Source organism: Apaloderma vittatum, unplaced genomic scaffold, assembly GCF_000703405.1.
Source record: "Apaloderma vittatum isolate BGI_N311 unplaced genomic scaffold, ASM70340v1 scaffold13800, whole genome shotgun sequence".
NCBI classification, from domain to species: Eukaryota; Metazoa; Chordata; class Aves; order Trogoniformes; family Trogonidae; genus Apaloderma; species Apaloderma vittatum.
This window is the reverse complement of record NW_009696298.1, coordinates 35,280-52,405: the sequence shown is the minus strand read 5'-3', so window position 1 is coordinate 52,405 and position 17,126 is coordinate 35,280. Positions and strand designations below refer to the sequence as shown.

The window sequence follows — 17,126 nt, the reverse complement described above, 5'->3', positions numbered from 1 at the left end:
TATATATATATATATAGCTCACCTTCTTTAATTTGAATGTTGCCTGTTTGCTGCCTACTGTGGTATCAGACACATCGAGCGTGCCAAGTTTTTCTTCAAGCTTTAGACGATCTCCAAGAGTTTTCCTGCAAAGAACAATTAACGTTAGTCCCTGTTATTGCTATCTTTTTACTATAATAAAGACTTATAATGCAGTCAAAACTAATCTCAATTTCTCCAAAACCCTGAAATGCCACAACTCTAAAAAAATTAAACATCCAGTAAACAGAAAAGACAAGTTCAAATAATTCCCTCCAGATATTGCTTTCAGTAGAAACACTTTTAAAATTTGTATAAAGTTCAGTGTTTTTTCTGCTAAAAACACAACATAACCCTAGTTGAGAAAGAAACCACACCCTTCTATTGCTATAGTTTTCTATGAAATGTCAGCAAAAGTCAGAAATATTCAGCTTCAATAATAGATACATGCACAAATTAAAAAAAAACAACAAATAGAAAACCAACCAACAATAAGGCTAGATATATCCAGTTTTCTTGAAATGTTATAATTTCTGAGCTGTAAACACTTTTGAGGGAAGGAAATCATCTTGACTGCACATCAGAATGAACTCACTACCGAATGAATCACTTCACCGATAGACACAAACTACGTAATCCAAACCCAACTGACTGTTTGGACACTGCGCCCGCAACAGTCTAATACAAACAGTTTTCAAAATAAAAGAATGATGCAAACAAGTGAATGTGAGAAGTAGGACCGGCCCTGACCCCGGAGAGGATCTCCACATGAGTGTTCGCCTTTAAGCACACGGTGCCAATCAGTTCAGTTTCTCTCAGCGAGCTAGTGCGGAGCCTCTCCCTCATGCACAGAGCTCAGCGTTTCAGGGGAGGAGGAGGTAGCTGTTGGGTCCAAAACTGATATTGCTTTCACCTCTGCTGAAAGTTAACGCCTCTACAAAGGCAAGAGCTGTGGACATGCCCCAGGCTGCAAGCTGATATTTAACATCTCCTTTGCGGACTTCAGTTAATTGGGTTGTAACTGAACAGCTAAGGAGTGGAAACACAGCCCGGCAGCACAGGGCTGTGGCAGGTGGGCAGGGGCAGCGCTGGCCTCCCTGAAGGCACCCGTGAGCCCCAACGTGGCTCGTCCTTCTAGAAGACGGGTCCTACAAGAAGGCAGCGTCACCTGAGACGACAACGTGGCTTATACGACCAGACGAGCTCCCTCTGCAACGTGCTCAGGAAACGCTCACCCAAGTGTAAATGGAATTAGTTTCTGCAGTTTGAGGTGCTGCTACTTAGTGCCTTATTAGAGCTCTCTGAGGAGGACCAAGAGACCATTTCTTGTACAAATTTTAAAGTGGAAAATAAGTCATCATAAAAAATACAGACGACCAGCAGCCACCAAAGTCAATGGCATTTACTATGGATGAAGGGCTCATGGACTGTGGCCTAGGCGTGAAGTCTCTGAAGTCCACTGAATTTTGGTTAATGAACCATTTTATGCAACAAAGACTTTTCAGATTAACAATGAAAAATTACTGTCAAGAATTACTTTATTTCTCATGACTAGGTACTTTGATTGTATTTTTTTTCTGTAGTATATTTTTCATTGAGCACATGTAAAAACTTGTTCCATGTGTGTGAATCAGGAAGACAAGCTAAGCCTTAGAGCCAACTGTGGCAGAAGATCAGTCACTGACATTGTGGTGGGATTTCTACATTCAAGTGAAGTCCCATTTTTCTCTCCTTTGAAAGCAGACTGGAGAAATATGGCTACTACCCAGCAATTATTTAGCATGACTGCCTAGATACTGCTTCAGTCAGGAGAAACATTAAAATGAGAAGATATTAGCAAAGTGCTTTGGGGTTGCAATTTTACTGAATAATTGCAGGTATGGCTGTATTTATCTGAAAATGTGCAGACCTCAAATGTAGTGAGCTGCACACACTGATACACAAATACAACAGCCGGGTTGTTTTTGGGTTTGGTTTGGTGTTTGTTTGGGTTTTTTTAAATCATCCTCAACAAATTGATTCAAGGGATACATCAACAGTGTTATTAAAAGCAACTTCCCCTGCTTTACAGTAGAAAACAAACAAACAGATAAAATTGCCCGGGCACTTCTTTTTTCCTCAGTATAAAGAGAAGTTTTCAGGACTTTTCCTGCTGCTTTACTTCAGCAACACCTAGGAATGTCAACTATGCTTTTGTTGATTCTCTTGGTCACCTTTGAAGTCATATACATTGACTGTCACTCTCCATAAAGTATGACTACTGTAGTTTTTAATTTTCACATGCTCTAACTTCAGTAGTAAACCTTCTAAGGGGACATCAAGAAAACCAAAAGAGCTCTCAGCACACTGATAAAAAGTCTTTCCTTTCATGGATTCCTTTTAAGTTACTACTTAAGGAAGAGTTACTACAGTAAGAGAAGGTTTTCATGTGTAAGCATAAGAGTCCAATAGGAGGAAGTGAAATGTAGACGGATTTCAGACAAGGTGTTTTTTACAACGGAGTAAATTTTGCAGCTTTCCTGCACAAAGAAATGTGTAGACTGTTGGTCTATGAAGAAATTTATAGTACACACCACTACTTTAGAATTCAGGCTGGAAGCCATGCTGAGTCAGGAACATGTCAAAAGAAACACCCAGTTTTATATAAGTCATAAACTGTTTCCTCAGGTAGAACATTATACGATTAGAGAAAAAAAGTACACCTAACCATTAAATGCATAGTGAAGGTATTAAGGTGCTTAATTATATTGGTCACAGACCATCATTCCATAACTTGGATAAATCAAATCAAAGACAAACATGCCAGCCTCACCAGATTGTACATGCCACTACAGTCTTTCCAATTTTCAGTACATTACTTGAATTAATTATTTTTATGCTGACTACTTATCACTGAATAAAGCCAGCAGAAAACATATTTTCTTAATAAAATTCTAATACGTAAAAATGCTTCTTGACCAAACAAGTTAGCTCACAGCACAGAGTAAATCATTATGATTACAGAATCATATCAGCTATATGTTATAAGAAATGTACCAGCTGTTAAGTTTTTTTAAATTTCTTCTATGAATTTGAGGAATATCAGACTATATACTAAGAGCAGTGCTTGGATAAGCACAAATGTTAGCTCTTACTCACTGACAGTGAGTATATAGCTAACTGCTTAGACAAAAAAAATAAGCATGGGAAGACAATTCTCTCACAGCAATTAAAAAAAACCCATAAAAGATGTAATGCTGTCACATCCATTTTCAGGGGTATTCTATTCTACCCTCAGTACTCCCTCCTTGTTTTTTTTTAATCATAGAATGGCCAAGGCTGGAAGGGACCTTAGAGATCATTTAATCCAACCTCCCTGTCATGGGCAGGGATACCTCTCAACTAGATCAGGCAACACATGGGGACGGAGCAGGGATTGAACCCGTGATCTTGGTGTTATCAGCACCACACTCCAACCGAGTGAGCTAACCGGCCCCCTCTCAATATTTAATATTACATCCCACTTTGTGCCACCCAGAGGGTATCTAACGTAAGCCACCCTAATTATGCACCACATGTTGAAAATTATTCTGCAGAGGATTAGCAGCAAATCTTAAGGGATTCTCTTTTCCCAAAAAGTTGTGTTTTAAGTCATTCCATGGTTCATGTCATCACTGATATGCCTCCATCCACTGACAGGTCTGTAGTATTTGATTTCATTTTTCCCAGGCTGAAGCAATGATTTTTCTCCCTTTGCACACCAGATGAAAGAATTTACCTTGTCCTGGGCCACGCTGTTCCCATTTTTTCTGAATGTTTCTCTTCCTTATAACTCTTGGGTTATTTACTTAACTTTCAGTTTTCTTGTTCACATTTAAGCCTTCCTTCCATGTTTTGAACAAAATGAAACCTTAATGCTTCTGAATGTCCCTGAGAACTTCCTTTAGAGGTCAGCAGTTGTATAAAAGAACAGTATGTGAGCAGGCTGCCGTCATTTAGCCTTTTAGGGAAATATTTCAATGGCAATGAGAATATAGTGTAGTTTGACCAGTGTCTCAGGCTCCTTTCAAGTCACTTGCTAATGTGACTATAAATCTACGCACAATATAAAATATGTCCTCAACTTACAATGCTCTGTCAGCATCCAGAGCGGATTTTATCCTGACAAAGAAAAAAAAACTGACATAAATAAGAAGTTGCTTCATCTTCTAGAAGAAAACAAAAATAATCAGAAGAAAACTGATGGAGAAATCCAGGGAAGTTAAGAGTTCAGAATGACTGGCTGAATCACAGAATCCCAGAGTGTTAGGGACTGGAAGGGACCTTGAAAGATAATCTAGTCCAATCCCCCCGCCGGAGCAGGAACACCTAGACGATGTTACACAGGAAGGAATCCAGGCGGGTTTTGAATGTCTCCAGAGAAGGAGACTCCACCACCTTCCTGGGCAGCCTGTGCCAGGGCTCTGTTACCCTTACTGAGAAGAAGTTTCTTCTCAAATTTAGGTGGAACCTCTTGTGTCCCAGTTTAAACCCATTACCCCTCGTCCTACCATTGGTTGTCACCGAGAAGAGCCTTGCCCCATCCTCGTGACACGCACCTCTTACATATTTATAAACATTCATGAGGTCACCCCTCAGTCTCCTCATCTCCAAACTAAAGAGACCCAGCTCCCTCAGCCTTTCCTCATCAGGGAGATGTTCCACTCCCTTCACCATCTTGGTTGCTCTACACTGGACTCTCTCCAGCAGTTCCTTATCCTTCTTAAACTGAGGGGCCCAGAACTGGACACAATATTCCAGATGTGGCCTCACCAGGGCAGAGTAGAGAGGAAGGAGAACCTCTCGTGACCTACTAGCTACCCCGCTTCTAACACAACCCAGGATGCCATTGGCCTTCTTGGCCACGAGGGCACATTGCTGGCTCATGGTCATCCTGCTGTCCACTGGAACCCCCAGGTCCCTTTCCCCTCCACTGCTCTCTAATAAGTCACTCCCCAACTGGAACCTGGGGTTGTTCCTACCCAGATGCAAGACCCTACACTTTCCCTTGTTATATTTCATTAAATTTTCCCTGCCCAACTCTCTAGCCTGTCCAAGTCTCGCTGGAATTCAATATTCAATATAGAGAACAAAAATCCCGGTGTGAAAACACTGGCTGATAAAAAATAGCTAAAGGAAATCACAGGAACCAGTTCTGCAGAACTGCTATAAATCTCAATTTACAAAAACTAATACTCTTACGTAAAGAGGTCTTACAGATACAACACAGAAGTCACACACTGCCTCAGTAATACTTAAAGACCATTTTAGATGATAATTCCAGTTAAAAACTTGCACATTTAAGGGGAGAGGCTGAATTTTTACTAAACATTCTTTACATATCCCCAGAAAATTCCCATAATAAAACAACTAGGTCGTACAGTCGGTCACTAGTGCCATAAACAGCTCTATTATATATATTATTCATTTCCTTTTTTTTACTGTATCTTTTCATCCCAGGTGAAAAGATAATGGCTATTACAAGACCCACCTAGCCCAGCAATCTGTTTCCAACATTAGTCCAAATTCTGCTCTGTGCCCAGTGTGCTGCAAGAACTTTGAAGCTCTTGTCTTTCAAGGTTTTAATAATAGTGTCTGTGCTCTAAATAACAGAATTCTATTAAATCTCATCTTCCAAAGGGCTCAACTTACCTCTGAAAAAAACATTCGTGAAATTTGCAAGCATTAAGCACCTCAAAGTCAAGTGCTCTAGTTTAAAGTGCTCTTTATATAGTACCAAATTACTTCAGCTGATCACCAATTTAAGGAAATCCAAGTTTAAAAAAAAATAAATCTGGGGTTTTTTGTATTGCAAAAAGAAAAAAAATAAATCACAATCTAAGGACTGCCTGTTTTTTGAAAGTTTCTGCGTGCCATAAAAACTTCCAGGCAAAATGATTTTTCTTCTACCCCTTGATCCTACCCCCAAAATAGTTTCTAATCATACAGCATTCTACATACTTTTAGAGGGTCAGATGGAAAACACCCAGTCTGTCAGCCTCACACTGACGCTGGTGGAGAAATATAACCAGTCTTGCAGAGATCAGTGTTGTTATTTGTGGGAGCAGCAGTTCACCAGAGAGTAACGGATCCTCAAATCTGGCTCAGAACATTAACAGCTCGCTCATTTCATTTGTGTTGTCTCTCTGCCATACTTTAAACATCATATTTGTGTAACTAAAAAACAAAGCTTTTAATGGCTATGTCTCGTCAAGTCCTATCTCTGAATCGCCAGATGTGGCTTTACTAGTGAGAGTTTCCAAGCCAACATGCCACTGGCCTGCTCCGTAGAGAAATACTTGAGAATCATCCATCCCCAGCTACTAAAATAGGAACATTAGTCTTACTTCATTAATTTCTGTTTTTTGGCAGAGTCTTTGAAGCTTCTGAATTCCTCTCCTTCTTTAATCTCAAAAAACTGAGGTTTCAGTAATGTTTGCTGATCCTCCTTGAACCTTTCCTGCCGCTTTACTTTTTCCTCTTGGCGTAGAAGCTTGCGCTGTTTCCTGACCTCTTCAACCCAGCCTTTTTCATCATCTGAACTCTCAGAACTTTCTGCATCACTTGCTTTTCCTTCTGGTTCTTCCTCCTCTTCCTGCAGACAAAAATAGTATAAAATAAGAAATCATCAACTAATTTTCTTTTCAAACCACTCATGCAATTAAGAGTACGTGACAGCTTTTACACAGACACAGTTGAAGAGAACTAAAATTTGAAGAAAAGCAGGAGTAGCAATTGGAGCAGAAGATACATTATAAAATCGTTTCCACCTACATATCTTAATTTTTTCAAACCTATATTCATGTAGACACAATATTGTCCACATCTAAGAACTGGGATAACACTATAAATTACACTTAATTACTGTAGCTGATAAGATGTTCTTGCATTGCATCCATCTTCCCTTCTTCCTAGAGTGAAAAATCAGAATGCTTGAAACAAAGGAAAAACACCATGGATTTTTTCCTAATCCAAATAATAAAATATTTTACCTGTTCTCGTGCTTCCAGCTCCTCCAAGATCTTTAGTTTTCTCTTTCTTTTCTCGCTTATTTTAGAAACAAGTGGGTTAAGTAGCCTAAATTCTTCACTCTGCTCATCCACCTGGAAATCTGGATTCTCAAACATGACCTTGAAACGATCATCTTTGAGAAGGTTGGGCACATTCTGAAAAAGAAGCAAAGCATGAATGAGTTATAATATTCTGAAATGGGACGTTGGTAAAGTAAGGAACAGCTTTTTAATCAAGCAAAATTCAAAAGCAGCATGTGAAATGCCAGTTGCTTTATCCTCCCAAGTCTGATAAAATCAAGTTTTGTGTTTATTATTTGTTTAGTCTATGTGAAAGTAAAAAAAAAAAACAAAAAACATTCTAATCTACCTGTAAACAAGACAAGGTTTTTGTAATGCACGTTTGTCAAGGGCTAGGGCTGAAAAGTAAAATCACTGAACAGAATTGGTTCTGTTTAGCTCAAACCAGGGCATTACTACAGACACCTTAAAAACACCCTTACTAAGATTTCTGAATTCATGTTTCTCATACAGCCAGCCAGCTTGTCTGCAGACGTGTTGGTATCTATTGACTAATCAGCAGTACCTCCAAGGCAAATACCCTGCCTGACAGGGACGATTCTACAACATGTACAACGAATTATCAGGGTAAACATGTCTTTATGCAATGCTACTACTGTTTTACTGTAAACACGTAAGAGTAAGGGCTTCTGTATATCTTATATCACCGCACTGCTCTTGGGGAGAGAATGAAAGAGGCAATTTCATTCACATCAAAATAAAATTAACTCAAAGTTATGCTACTGTTAAATTTAGAACACTTCATAGATTGTCATTTTAAAATCATTGAATACATAGCTTTTATAACTTATACCAGCACATTTATCCCACTCCAGCATTAAATTTCCATTGTTACCTAAGAAGCAAAAAAACCCAAACACCCAGAAAATGACAAGTGGAAATTTCAAACACAGAAACTGTTGCAAATGCACAAGTTTCAGTCATACAGCCAAAAATTAAATCACAAAGCCTAAAATAAACTGCTTTTCAGAAGACTTTAACATCATGTCATAAAAATAATCACAACATGCATTTTTATGTACGCTCTTTCTAGTCTACTTAGTAACACAATCCCTATGTAGTCCTAGACAAACCAGCCCCTATTTATTGAACTTGTACTTCCACTGTAACACCGGCCTAGACAATCTGCATTTAAGGTTTTACCACTGCTTATTTTTTTATGCCTCCTACTAAGTGTAACACAGAGGATTTCACTAGGTGCTGCATGAAGCTACTGCCTGCCTTTCATGAATGTTACATTCCTGTGCGAAAACGAACACCTATGAAGTGCTACCCACAGAACGCTTCCGCCACACACACATTAAATATAAACTTGTTTTTTCCTTCAGACTTCACATAGGCTAAAAAATTATTATTTTCTACATCGGGAAGAATTTCTGTTGCATAAAACCAAACCACCCTGGCTATTTTATAAAACGTAATTAATTGTGAACACAAAGGCAATTGTATCTTTAGTTTCACAGATAACATCTACCACCAATATACCAACAAATGCAAACAACGGGGTCTTTTTCAAACAACTTTGGTACTGACCAGATTTAGCTAGTGTGTGGAGTTATATGAAGCCCATATCACCTTCCCAGTAAGTATTTAATCATTTGATGTTTTAAGTTATTACGTAGCCTTTTTGGTGCTGCAGCTACAGTAAAGTCCACCTTAAAGCCACCCCTACCAGCCTAAGTTACTTAGGAGAAATAGAAACAATGGAATTTTGAAGCTGTTTGGGACGGATAACAAAAACAAGCAAACAAAAAATAATTTAAAAAATCAACACTATAAGCATGACTTTTTCTGTGCTCCCAGTTAGAGAATTCTTCAAAACAAAAGCTCACCTTCTGTTTTCTTTTCCTAGTAACCTCTTGCTCTTCTTCTTCTTCCATCAGTTTGAGTGCAAGCTCTTTATTGACTTTTGGAAGTTTCTAAAGAGAGGAAAGCAATTAATCAGCAAATTACTCTCTTACACATGCAAAACCCTACATGCTTTACATTCATAGGTGTGGTGAAGAGAGAATTATTATTCATTCTTCTAACTCTTGCTGAAAAGACCAGTTCTAAATATTTCTACATACCAGCACATGGAGCAAATTTAAACAGAACTTCTTTATCTTTTTTTCCTTTGTAATGCATCAACTTTAGTATTTTAAAAGCAATCTCTCCTCATATGTTGAGCAAATTCAATCTAGAAAGCCACTAGTTATAAACACAATACTATTTTTATATGTCTCTTTCCAGAATATTATGTTTGAATGGCTAAAGTAATTCAGTTTAATGAGAGAAATATAAACTGCAAGTTTTGTCAGTGGTTTATCTCCTCAAGTAGCAAATGTGATGAGAGCTGCTCTTCTATAGTTTGGTATCAGCTCTCTCATCTGTGGGAGTCATACACATGGGAATTTTATGGCCCCGTTCAAAAAATTCTACAAATTATTTTTTGTCTCTGATGATAAGCAAAATCCTATGTCATTACATCTCTGAGATACACTTAAGAACCTATTGCTCTTTATGAATAGCTTTCCCAGAGGTATATGCAATGTTTAGAGGATTTACCTTTAGCTGAACTCGTTGTGCACGTGTTTCTTCTATCTTCTGCCTTATTTTCTCTCTTCTGTATTCTTCATAGGCAAAGGGGTTGGCCATCATTTTTGCCTTTCTTAGCAGAAGTAAGTAGAAAGAAAATACCATTAATACAGGACACAGTCCGTTATTTGGAAAACAAAAATAATCCCACAACAGAAACAACCGCAAAACTCCCCATTCACAACAAAAACACAACATATTTTATTGGGAAAAGGAAAAATTGATAAGAATCAGCCTTATATACCTTGTGATAAAGTCTTATGTCCATGAAAAAGCCATGCATATATGCTCTGAGCAATGATGATCCAATGAGATGAGCAAGGCCTGGGAAAAAAATTACAGAGGATTTCAAAGAGCTTTCATATATAAAAGAACTCCTATTCCAAGCTAGCCACTTCACTTACCCAGTTCAAGACAAACAAGCACTGCCAATGCAGCACATCAATCTAACATGTCCATTACATCAAGACCAAGTAAAACCGCAGAAAAAAAGAAATCACTTTGGCCAGAAAGAAATTTGAGCTTCTTCAGAGCAACAATATCATTTTCTCTTGTCCTAATACATGTCACTGTATACTTTTAAAAATATCCACATGCACAACGCTCCATAAAAGTTTACAAAGAAAAATTCAAGAGGATCTTTTTGAAAGTCCAGAGATGTTTGACAATCACTTTTTTAGTGTGGTATAGAGATGTTTTTAATTAAAGAGTTTTGCCTTGGGTCACTATCTTTGAAGAATCAACATGTTGAAAAAATACACTACCACATCGAGTCATAAAACTGTCACCCTAGGCCCTAACCTAAGTGAGAATGAAAATACTTGCCAGTGCTCTTATTTTCTTTAAATGTATCTTCACAAAATTCCAAGACTGGGAAAAGGAAAAGCTTTTAATAGCAAAATATCCTCTACAGACCCCAAATCTTTAGAAATTAAGAATTAACAAACTAAATGGCAAAACCAGTGACAAACCACTGTGCATCTAAAAGCAAAGTTGTCTCTTTTTAACTGTTTCCAGGAAACAAACTTCCTTAATATTCCAAAATTAGAGTACCCCAGCTAATAGCTAGTAACACAAAGAAATAGCTCTTAAGCCAGTTCTTCATTGGAAAGCTTGCATTTATGGGGGATTTAATTTGAAATTTAAAGCACAATAACTACTCCCAGTCAAGTGTCTGTGCAGATGCCACTACACTGCCTTACTCTCTTACAGTTGGGGGTCTGCGGGCTACATTCAGACCATCCACATTAGAACTCTTAATGCTGAACATGCAGGTGTTTTGGATGACCTCCTCCTCATACAGCCTCTTGCCAGGTCAAACCCAACTCCATAGTCATAGGTAAATGAATTAAGTTCAACAGGAGCAAGACATTGCAATCAAAACATGTATCAGACAGGAAAAGGTTTAACTGCCTTGCGAGAAGCACACTTACCTTTTCTGCGCTATAATTTTCAGCATTTCAATTCCTTGAAACTGTTGTTTCTATTAACCCCAGAGTAATCTGTATTTTCTAGAAATTACTACATTCAAAAAGGGTAGCCTTTGGCAGGTTTTGCTGTGAGTTCCAACATATTATTTGAGCCCCTTGAAAACACTTTGAAAACTAAACCAACCTCTCTTCCTGTGCCTTCCATTCAGTGTCTGAAAGCACACACACAACAGATTCCTAGACATATTAAATCAGCAAGTAACAATCACCTTTTTGGGATAAATATCTAAGAAACACAAATATCTAGTGCTGCACTAGCTGGGAACCAAAAAACATAAAGCCATCACTCTGGTATATTAATAACTAAGAAGACTGAAGGAAACTACTGCCAGCGAATTTCTAACAGTCCTCACATGTCTCATCAGAATTACAAAGCTTGTGTAAATGATGAAAAACTGAACAAAGAAGACAGCTAAGGAGGATATTCAATCGTTTTACCTAAATTTTCAAGGTCATTTCTGGTAACAAATTTGTAATCATCATAAACCGTGCTCTCTGGATTCTCTTCCAGTTCTTCAGTCAAGTTGTCCAAGAAGGAACACCATTTTGGGGCAGGTCCTAAAACCTGTTGATATTACAGAAAGTTACAACATTGTATATTCTTACAGAAAAACTACTACAGTCAGGCTCTCGGATAATATGCTATAATGTAATAACAAACCAATCCCTTTGAGATCCAACAGACTTCAAGAGCAATAGCAGTCAGAGAACACACAGGTATTGCTTGCATTACCAATGAGGAGCACTATAGGTTACATAAGCATTATTTTAATTTAGGTCATCTGAGATCAACAATCTAGAGGCGTCAAGTTTAACCGTTTCAAGTTGTCCTGGTCTGATTATTTATTAAAATCATACAATCACTATGGTTGGAAAATATCTCCTAAGATCATCAAGTTCAATCATCAACTCAACACTCCGATGACTACTAAACCATGTCCTGAAGTGTTGCAGCCACACGTTTTTTAACACCTCCAGGGATGGCGACTCTACCACTTCCCTGGGCAGCCTGTTCCAATGCTTCACCACTCTTTCAGTAAAGAAACTCTTCCAAGTATCTAATGTAAACTTCCTATGGCTCAACTTAAGCCCATTTCCTCTCATCACTTGTAACATGGGAGAAGAGACCAACACCCACCTCACTACAATCTCTTTTCAGGGAGCTGTAGAGAGTGATAAGGTCTCCCCTCAGTCTCCCCTTCTCCAGACTGAACAATCCCAGCTCCCTCAGCTACTCCCATAAGACTTGCTCTCCAGACTTTCACCAGCTTTGTTGTCCTTCTCTGGACCCGCTGCAGCACCTTGATGTCTGTGTTACACTACGGCACCCAAAACTGAACCCAGTACTCAAGCTGTGGCCTCACCAGTGCTGAGGACAATCCCTTCCCTGGTCCTGCTGGCCACACCATTCCTGATACAGGTCAGGATGCCGCTGGCCTTCTCAGCCACCTGGGCACACTGCTGGCTCATGTTCAGCCGGCTGTCCCTCAACATTCCCAGGTCCCTCTCTGCCTGGCAGCTCTCCAGCCACTCCTCCCCAAGCCTGTAGCGCTGCTGGGGTTGTTGTGACCCAAGTGCAGGACTCGGCACCTGGCCTTGCTGGATCTCATCCCACTGGCCTCAGTCCACTGATCCAGCCTGTCCAGATCCCTCTGCAGAGCCTCCCCACCCTCCAGGAGATCAATACTCCTGCTCAATTTGGTGTCATCTGTGAACTTACTGAGGGTGCACTCAATCCCCTCATCCAGATCACCGATAAAGATATTAAACAAGACTGGTCCCAAAAATGAGCCCTGGAGAACACCACTTGTGACCAGCTGCCAGTTGGATTTAATTCTGCTCACCACCACCTTCTAGGCCCGGCCATCCCACCGTTTTTTAACCCAGAGAAGAGTACACCTGCCTAAGCCATGAGCCGCCAGCTTCTCTAGCTGTTTAAGGCTTTACTAAAGTCCAGGTAGACAACATCCAAGCCGTCCCCTAATCCCCTAGGCGGGCAGCCTGGACACAGAAAGAGATCAGGTTGGCCTTTCACACACCTGTGCCAGCTGGGCCGATGACCCTGGTTATCCTGCACGTCCAGGCCCTGTGAGCGCAAACAAAATGAACTGAAACTCAAGCTCAGAATAAAATATTATAGATTAAATTATGAACTAATGGCTGTAGATGGCAACTTCTGTAAAGCCCTGTTGGATCTTGAACTCATTACGTACACTATGCAATCATCTTAAATCCTATTCTGCCCTATTTATTTTAATTAAAACACCACAGGTATCTTGCAGATTTTTATTCAAGGATAAACCCAGACTGTATGAACTGATAATAAAAAATATTTTTATAAGTGCATATTTCCATCATGAGGCAAAGGATTTATTTGCACAATATAATGTTGCACTATCAACATACTTTTCCATTTAAGCTTCCCCCAATTTCCCAAGTTAACGATTAGCTCCCTTCACTCTTCCCTCCCGCTGTTCTGATTAAAATTCCTCCCTTCCCAGATGGATGCAGCCATACTCAACTGTTCCAGTACTATTATTTTAGTAGGTGAGTTAGCTGAGTGGAAAAACCCAACACTACATTTTTCTCTCTAGAGCAAATCAGCTGATACTTTAGAACATCAAGCGGCCCGTTAACTCCTAGGGTGGGACCTTTAACGAGGCTTCCAATTTGTTTGCTAAAAATTCACATTAAAACCTCTGTAGTCAACACAGCCACAGGAACGGTTGTGATTCAACAACATTTTAAGATCCTACTTGATTATGGAAACAAGCAGAAGTGATTTCATATTAAAAAATACATATAGTTTGTTTTAACAAATAATGTGGTAATAGTATGAGAAAATACTGTTCATTTACAAAAAAGTGTGTTACTACTCATTCAGAAGTCTTCTTTTGTAGACAACGATAAACAAGAATTGCAAAATTGTGTTCTAGAACCTAATACTCTACTAATATTCTAGACTGTAACACTCCAGACAATAATATTGTACTTTAGGGCACTATTGTCTCTCTATCAAGTATGATTTATCCTCATAAAATTTCAGCCCTAGCTGAGAACCATAACATGTCAAATGAAAAATTGCACTTTTTTTACAGCGATGCTTATTTTAGTCCAATTAGTAACAGCTTCCAAGTAAAACCTAAGATATCACTAACAGGACAGACTTTGCCTACTTAATGAATTACCCAAATTCCCATGTCTGGTCCTTGACTCGCATCCATTCCCATTCAATAAAAATTTCCCCTTCATTCCATCTTGCTGACACATCATTTAAAGATCTCTATCACGTCAATAAATCTTTTTTCATCGCTTCCACGTCTACAACACTACCTGCTCAAGCCTTACAAAGTGCACGTTACTCATCAGAACTTAAGCCACTCCAACCAGTTAGGGTAATCCTCCAATGGGATCTTGACTGGTGTAGAACTCTTAATGAATAACTAGTACAGAAGTCTCACAATTAACAGAAAATAGTTTTATCTGCTTTTAAACTGTAGCTCCATTCAATGTTCCAAGTACTCCTGTACTCAAAATCTGATACTGAGAATAAAACCTTTCATTGCATATAATCTATATAATCTATGCCATGAAACACATAAAGCCAAAAGACTTGATTATTTGTTATAATCTGTGGAGCTGGACAATCAGATCATAGAAAACAAAGAGGGGGAAATGAGATAACTAGTGGGAAAAAGCAGTGGCAGAATACCAGGAAAAAATAGAGAATCCAACCATTATTCAAATTTCACATGTAAACTGACAAAAAGCAGAACCCCACAGAGATGTCTGTGTATGTTTCACTGCATTATTTCCCTCTCTCCCACCCTACTGAAACCACTTGCCTATCTAGTCTAGGACACCTTAGGACCTTTGCTTTGTATATTAAAAGGGAACATTTTTTAAAGCTTAGGAAGAAATTTAAGAAGAGGCAAACAATAGCAGCCACAATGACAAAAACATATTTCTTGCAACAGTAATTAATCCTGCCCAGAACTAATGGCCACTGCGTTTTAACTGCGGAGTTTAATGCTCCCCAGTCATTCACTATCAACCAAGAGTTCCCATAGAGCAGGCATGCAGCAGCACAGGTGGGACCCCCCAGGACCCCTTCACAGCTCCTGCCACCACCTCAGCCTGGTGGGCAGTCTCCATCAAAACCAGCAAAACAGCCACGAAGCTGGAGTTTGGGTAGTCTAATTAATATAGTTAGCAATTTAGATGGGGAACATACAGTTCTGCCACACCTAAGGAAGAAAAATGCCCCAGAGTTCACAGTAAGAATAAGAAAATATTACTGAGGAATTTAATTTCATGCAACTAAACAGACAGATCTCATTTTTACAATATTTATAAGTTAACAAATAGATTTCTCCACAGGTTTTAGACACAGCTAATGGTAAAATCACTATTAAATGAGTGCACATCTATGCTTGGCTTTTACTCAAATGTTTCTTAGGACAGGAAAACCAGACATCATCACCAACAGTGATCAAACCAATATTTTTGCTATTTTCATTATTACTCTATTCTCGGCAGGATAACCACTTCATGAGACAATTTCCATCAATTGCTAGTGAAAGTCAAGAAGTTTGCCTTTGAAAATATTTTTGCCTGTAGAGGAAGGAGCAGGATCCGAGGCACAGCCACAGAGCGTGGTCCTCTCCTCCCCACGGAGGAGCCCAGGGGGCTGCCCGCTGCGACACCCGAGCAATCCAGACACCTCTCCATTGCCTTTCCCGTCTCCCACGAGACAAGCCACATGAAGTAGAAATGTGGACTTCATAATTATTAGTATCATGCCATCTAACGTCACATTTTTGTTAGCACACATTGGAATGTCTTTTTTTTTCTTCTTAACTTTAGACACAGAAAACACAAAATACGATGAGTGATCTAGCATGCAGCTGAGGGGAGATGAGAAGTGCAAGGCCAAACTTGAAGAAAAGGAAAAGAAAAATCTTGACAGAAAAAAAGCTTCTTAAATACTGTAAAATAACTTCAAATAAGCACAGTTCTTTGTACTCTATTTCACAAGATGTTTAACTTTAGTAGACTTGGAGCACTACAAATCTTACATGGTACAGCTCTGCAATGCCTTGTACTTACAGCCATGCCTAATTCCTAAGCATGTCTGTAGAAAATACCATCCTGCCATCGGTCTGTAATTCCCCCTAAATTAATGAACCCTAGGACAGACTAGGCATTATTCTCAACCCACAACAGATGTTCCTTATCTTCAATCTGGAACACCATACAGCACTTGAACACTTTTCAGTGCCACTCAGCAATTTGACAGCCAGCTCCACAGAGCCCTCAGAGCCACAGAAAAATTGGGTCTAATCCTAACTAGTGTTAAACATGCTCAACAACTTAAAAGAAGCCCAGGATGTGTAGAAGCTTCCAGAGTCAGATGTCACAAGATTGAAAATAAACTACTTTGAATGCACATACAGACAATGTTGTTAAGTGTCTGTTTGAAGATTTCAGGGGCCAGCTCTACTTGAGTGAACTGATCAGTTGCTCAGGGAGCCAAAACAGCTTCCAAGATCTAGTTTTCAGGATTTTAAATAGTAAGTCCCTGTCAGATTTCATACAAGGCAGAAATAAACTCTTCAACAGTAAATAAGATGTCAAAATATACAAAGACCCAACTAACAGAAGCTTCACTGATGTATTTTAGCAATCAAATATATGCAAAACATTCAGGGACAGCATAAATCATATTTGGAAGTAATTAACTAGAATTTACAGAGTTTACGCTGCTTGAATTCCCCCTAGACTAGCTGAATGTATATAGACATCATTCAACAAAACACTTCCAGAAGCTTTGGAAAGCGGAAGTATGAGCTGCTGAGGCCATACAGGACAGCAACATCCAGTTTCACAGAAATTTCACAGCTTCACAAAAATTTAACACTGTAATGCCACA

At 39.1% G+C, this 17,126-nt stretch overlaps 1 protein-coding gene across 1 annotated transcript in view; it reads right to left on the bottom strand.

Moving 5' to 3' along the window:
- Nucleotides 1-22: 22 nt before the first annotated feature.
- Nucleotides 23-17,126, bottom strand: part of NOL10 (nucleolar protein 10) — a gene marked incomplete at its 3' end in the record, with an annotated part of 52,101 nt that continues 34,997 nt past the window's right edge. Inside the window, exons 13-19 of the mRNA XM_009874363.1 lie at nt 11,633-11,759; nt 9,949-10,028; nt 9,675-9,773; nt 8,960-9,046; nt 7,029-7,202; nt 6,384-6,631; nt 23-125 (exon numbers count right to left, since the gene is read on the bottom strand). Coding sequence (XP_009872665.1) covers nt 23-125; nt 6,384-6,631; nt 7,029-7,202; nt 8,960-9,046; nt 9,675-9,773; nt 9,949-10,028; nt 11,633-11,759 — 918 coding nt within the window. The remainder of the gene's footprint in view (nt 126-6,383; nt 6,632-7,028; nt 7,203-8,959; nt 9,047-9,674; nt 9,774-9,948; nt 10,029-11,632; nt 11,760-17,126) is intronic.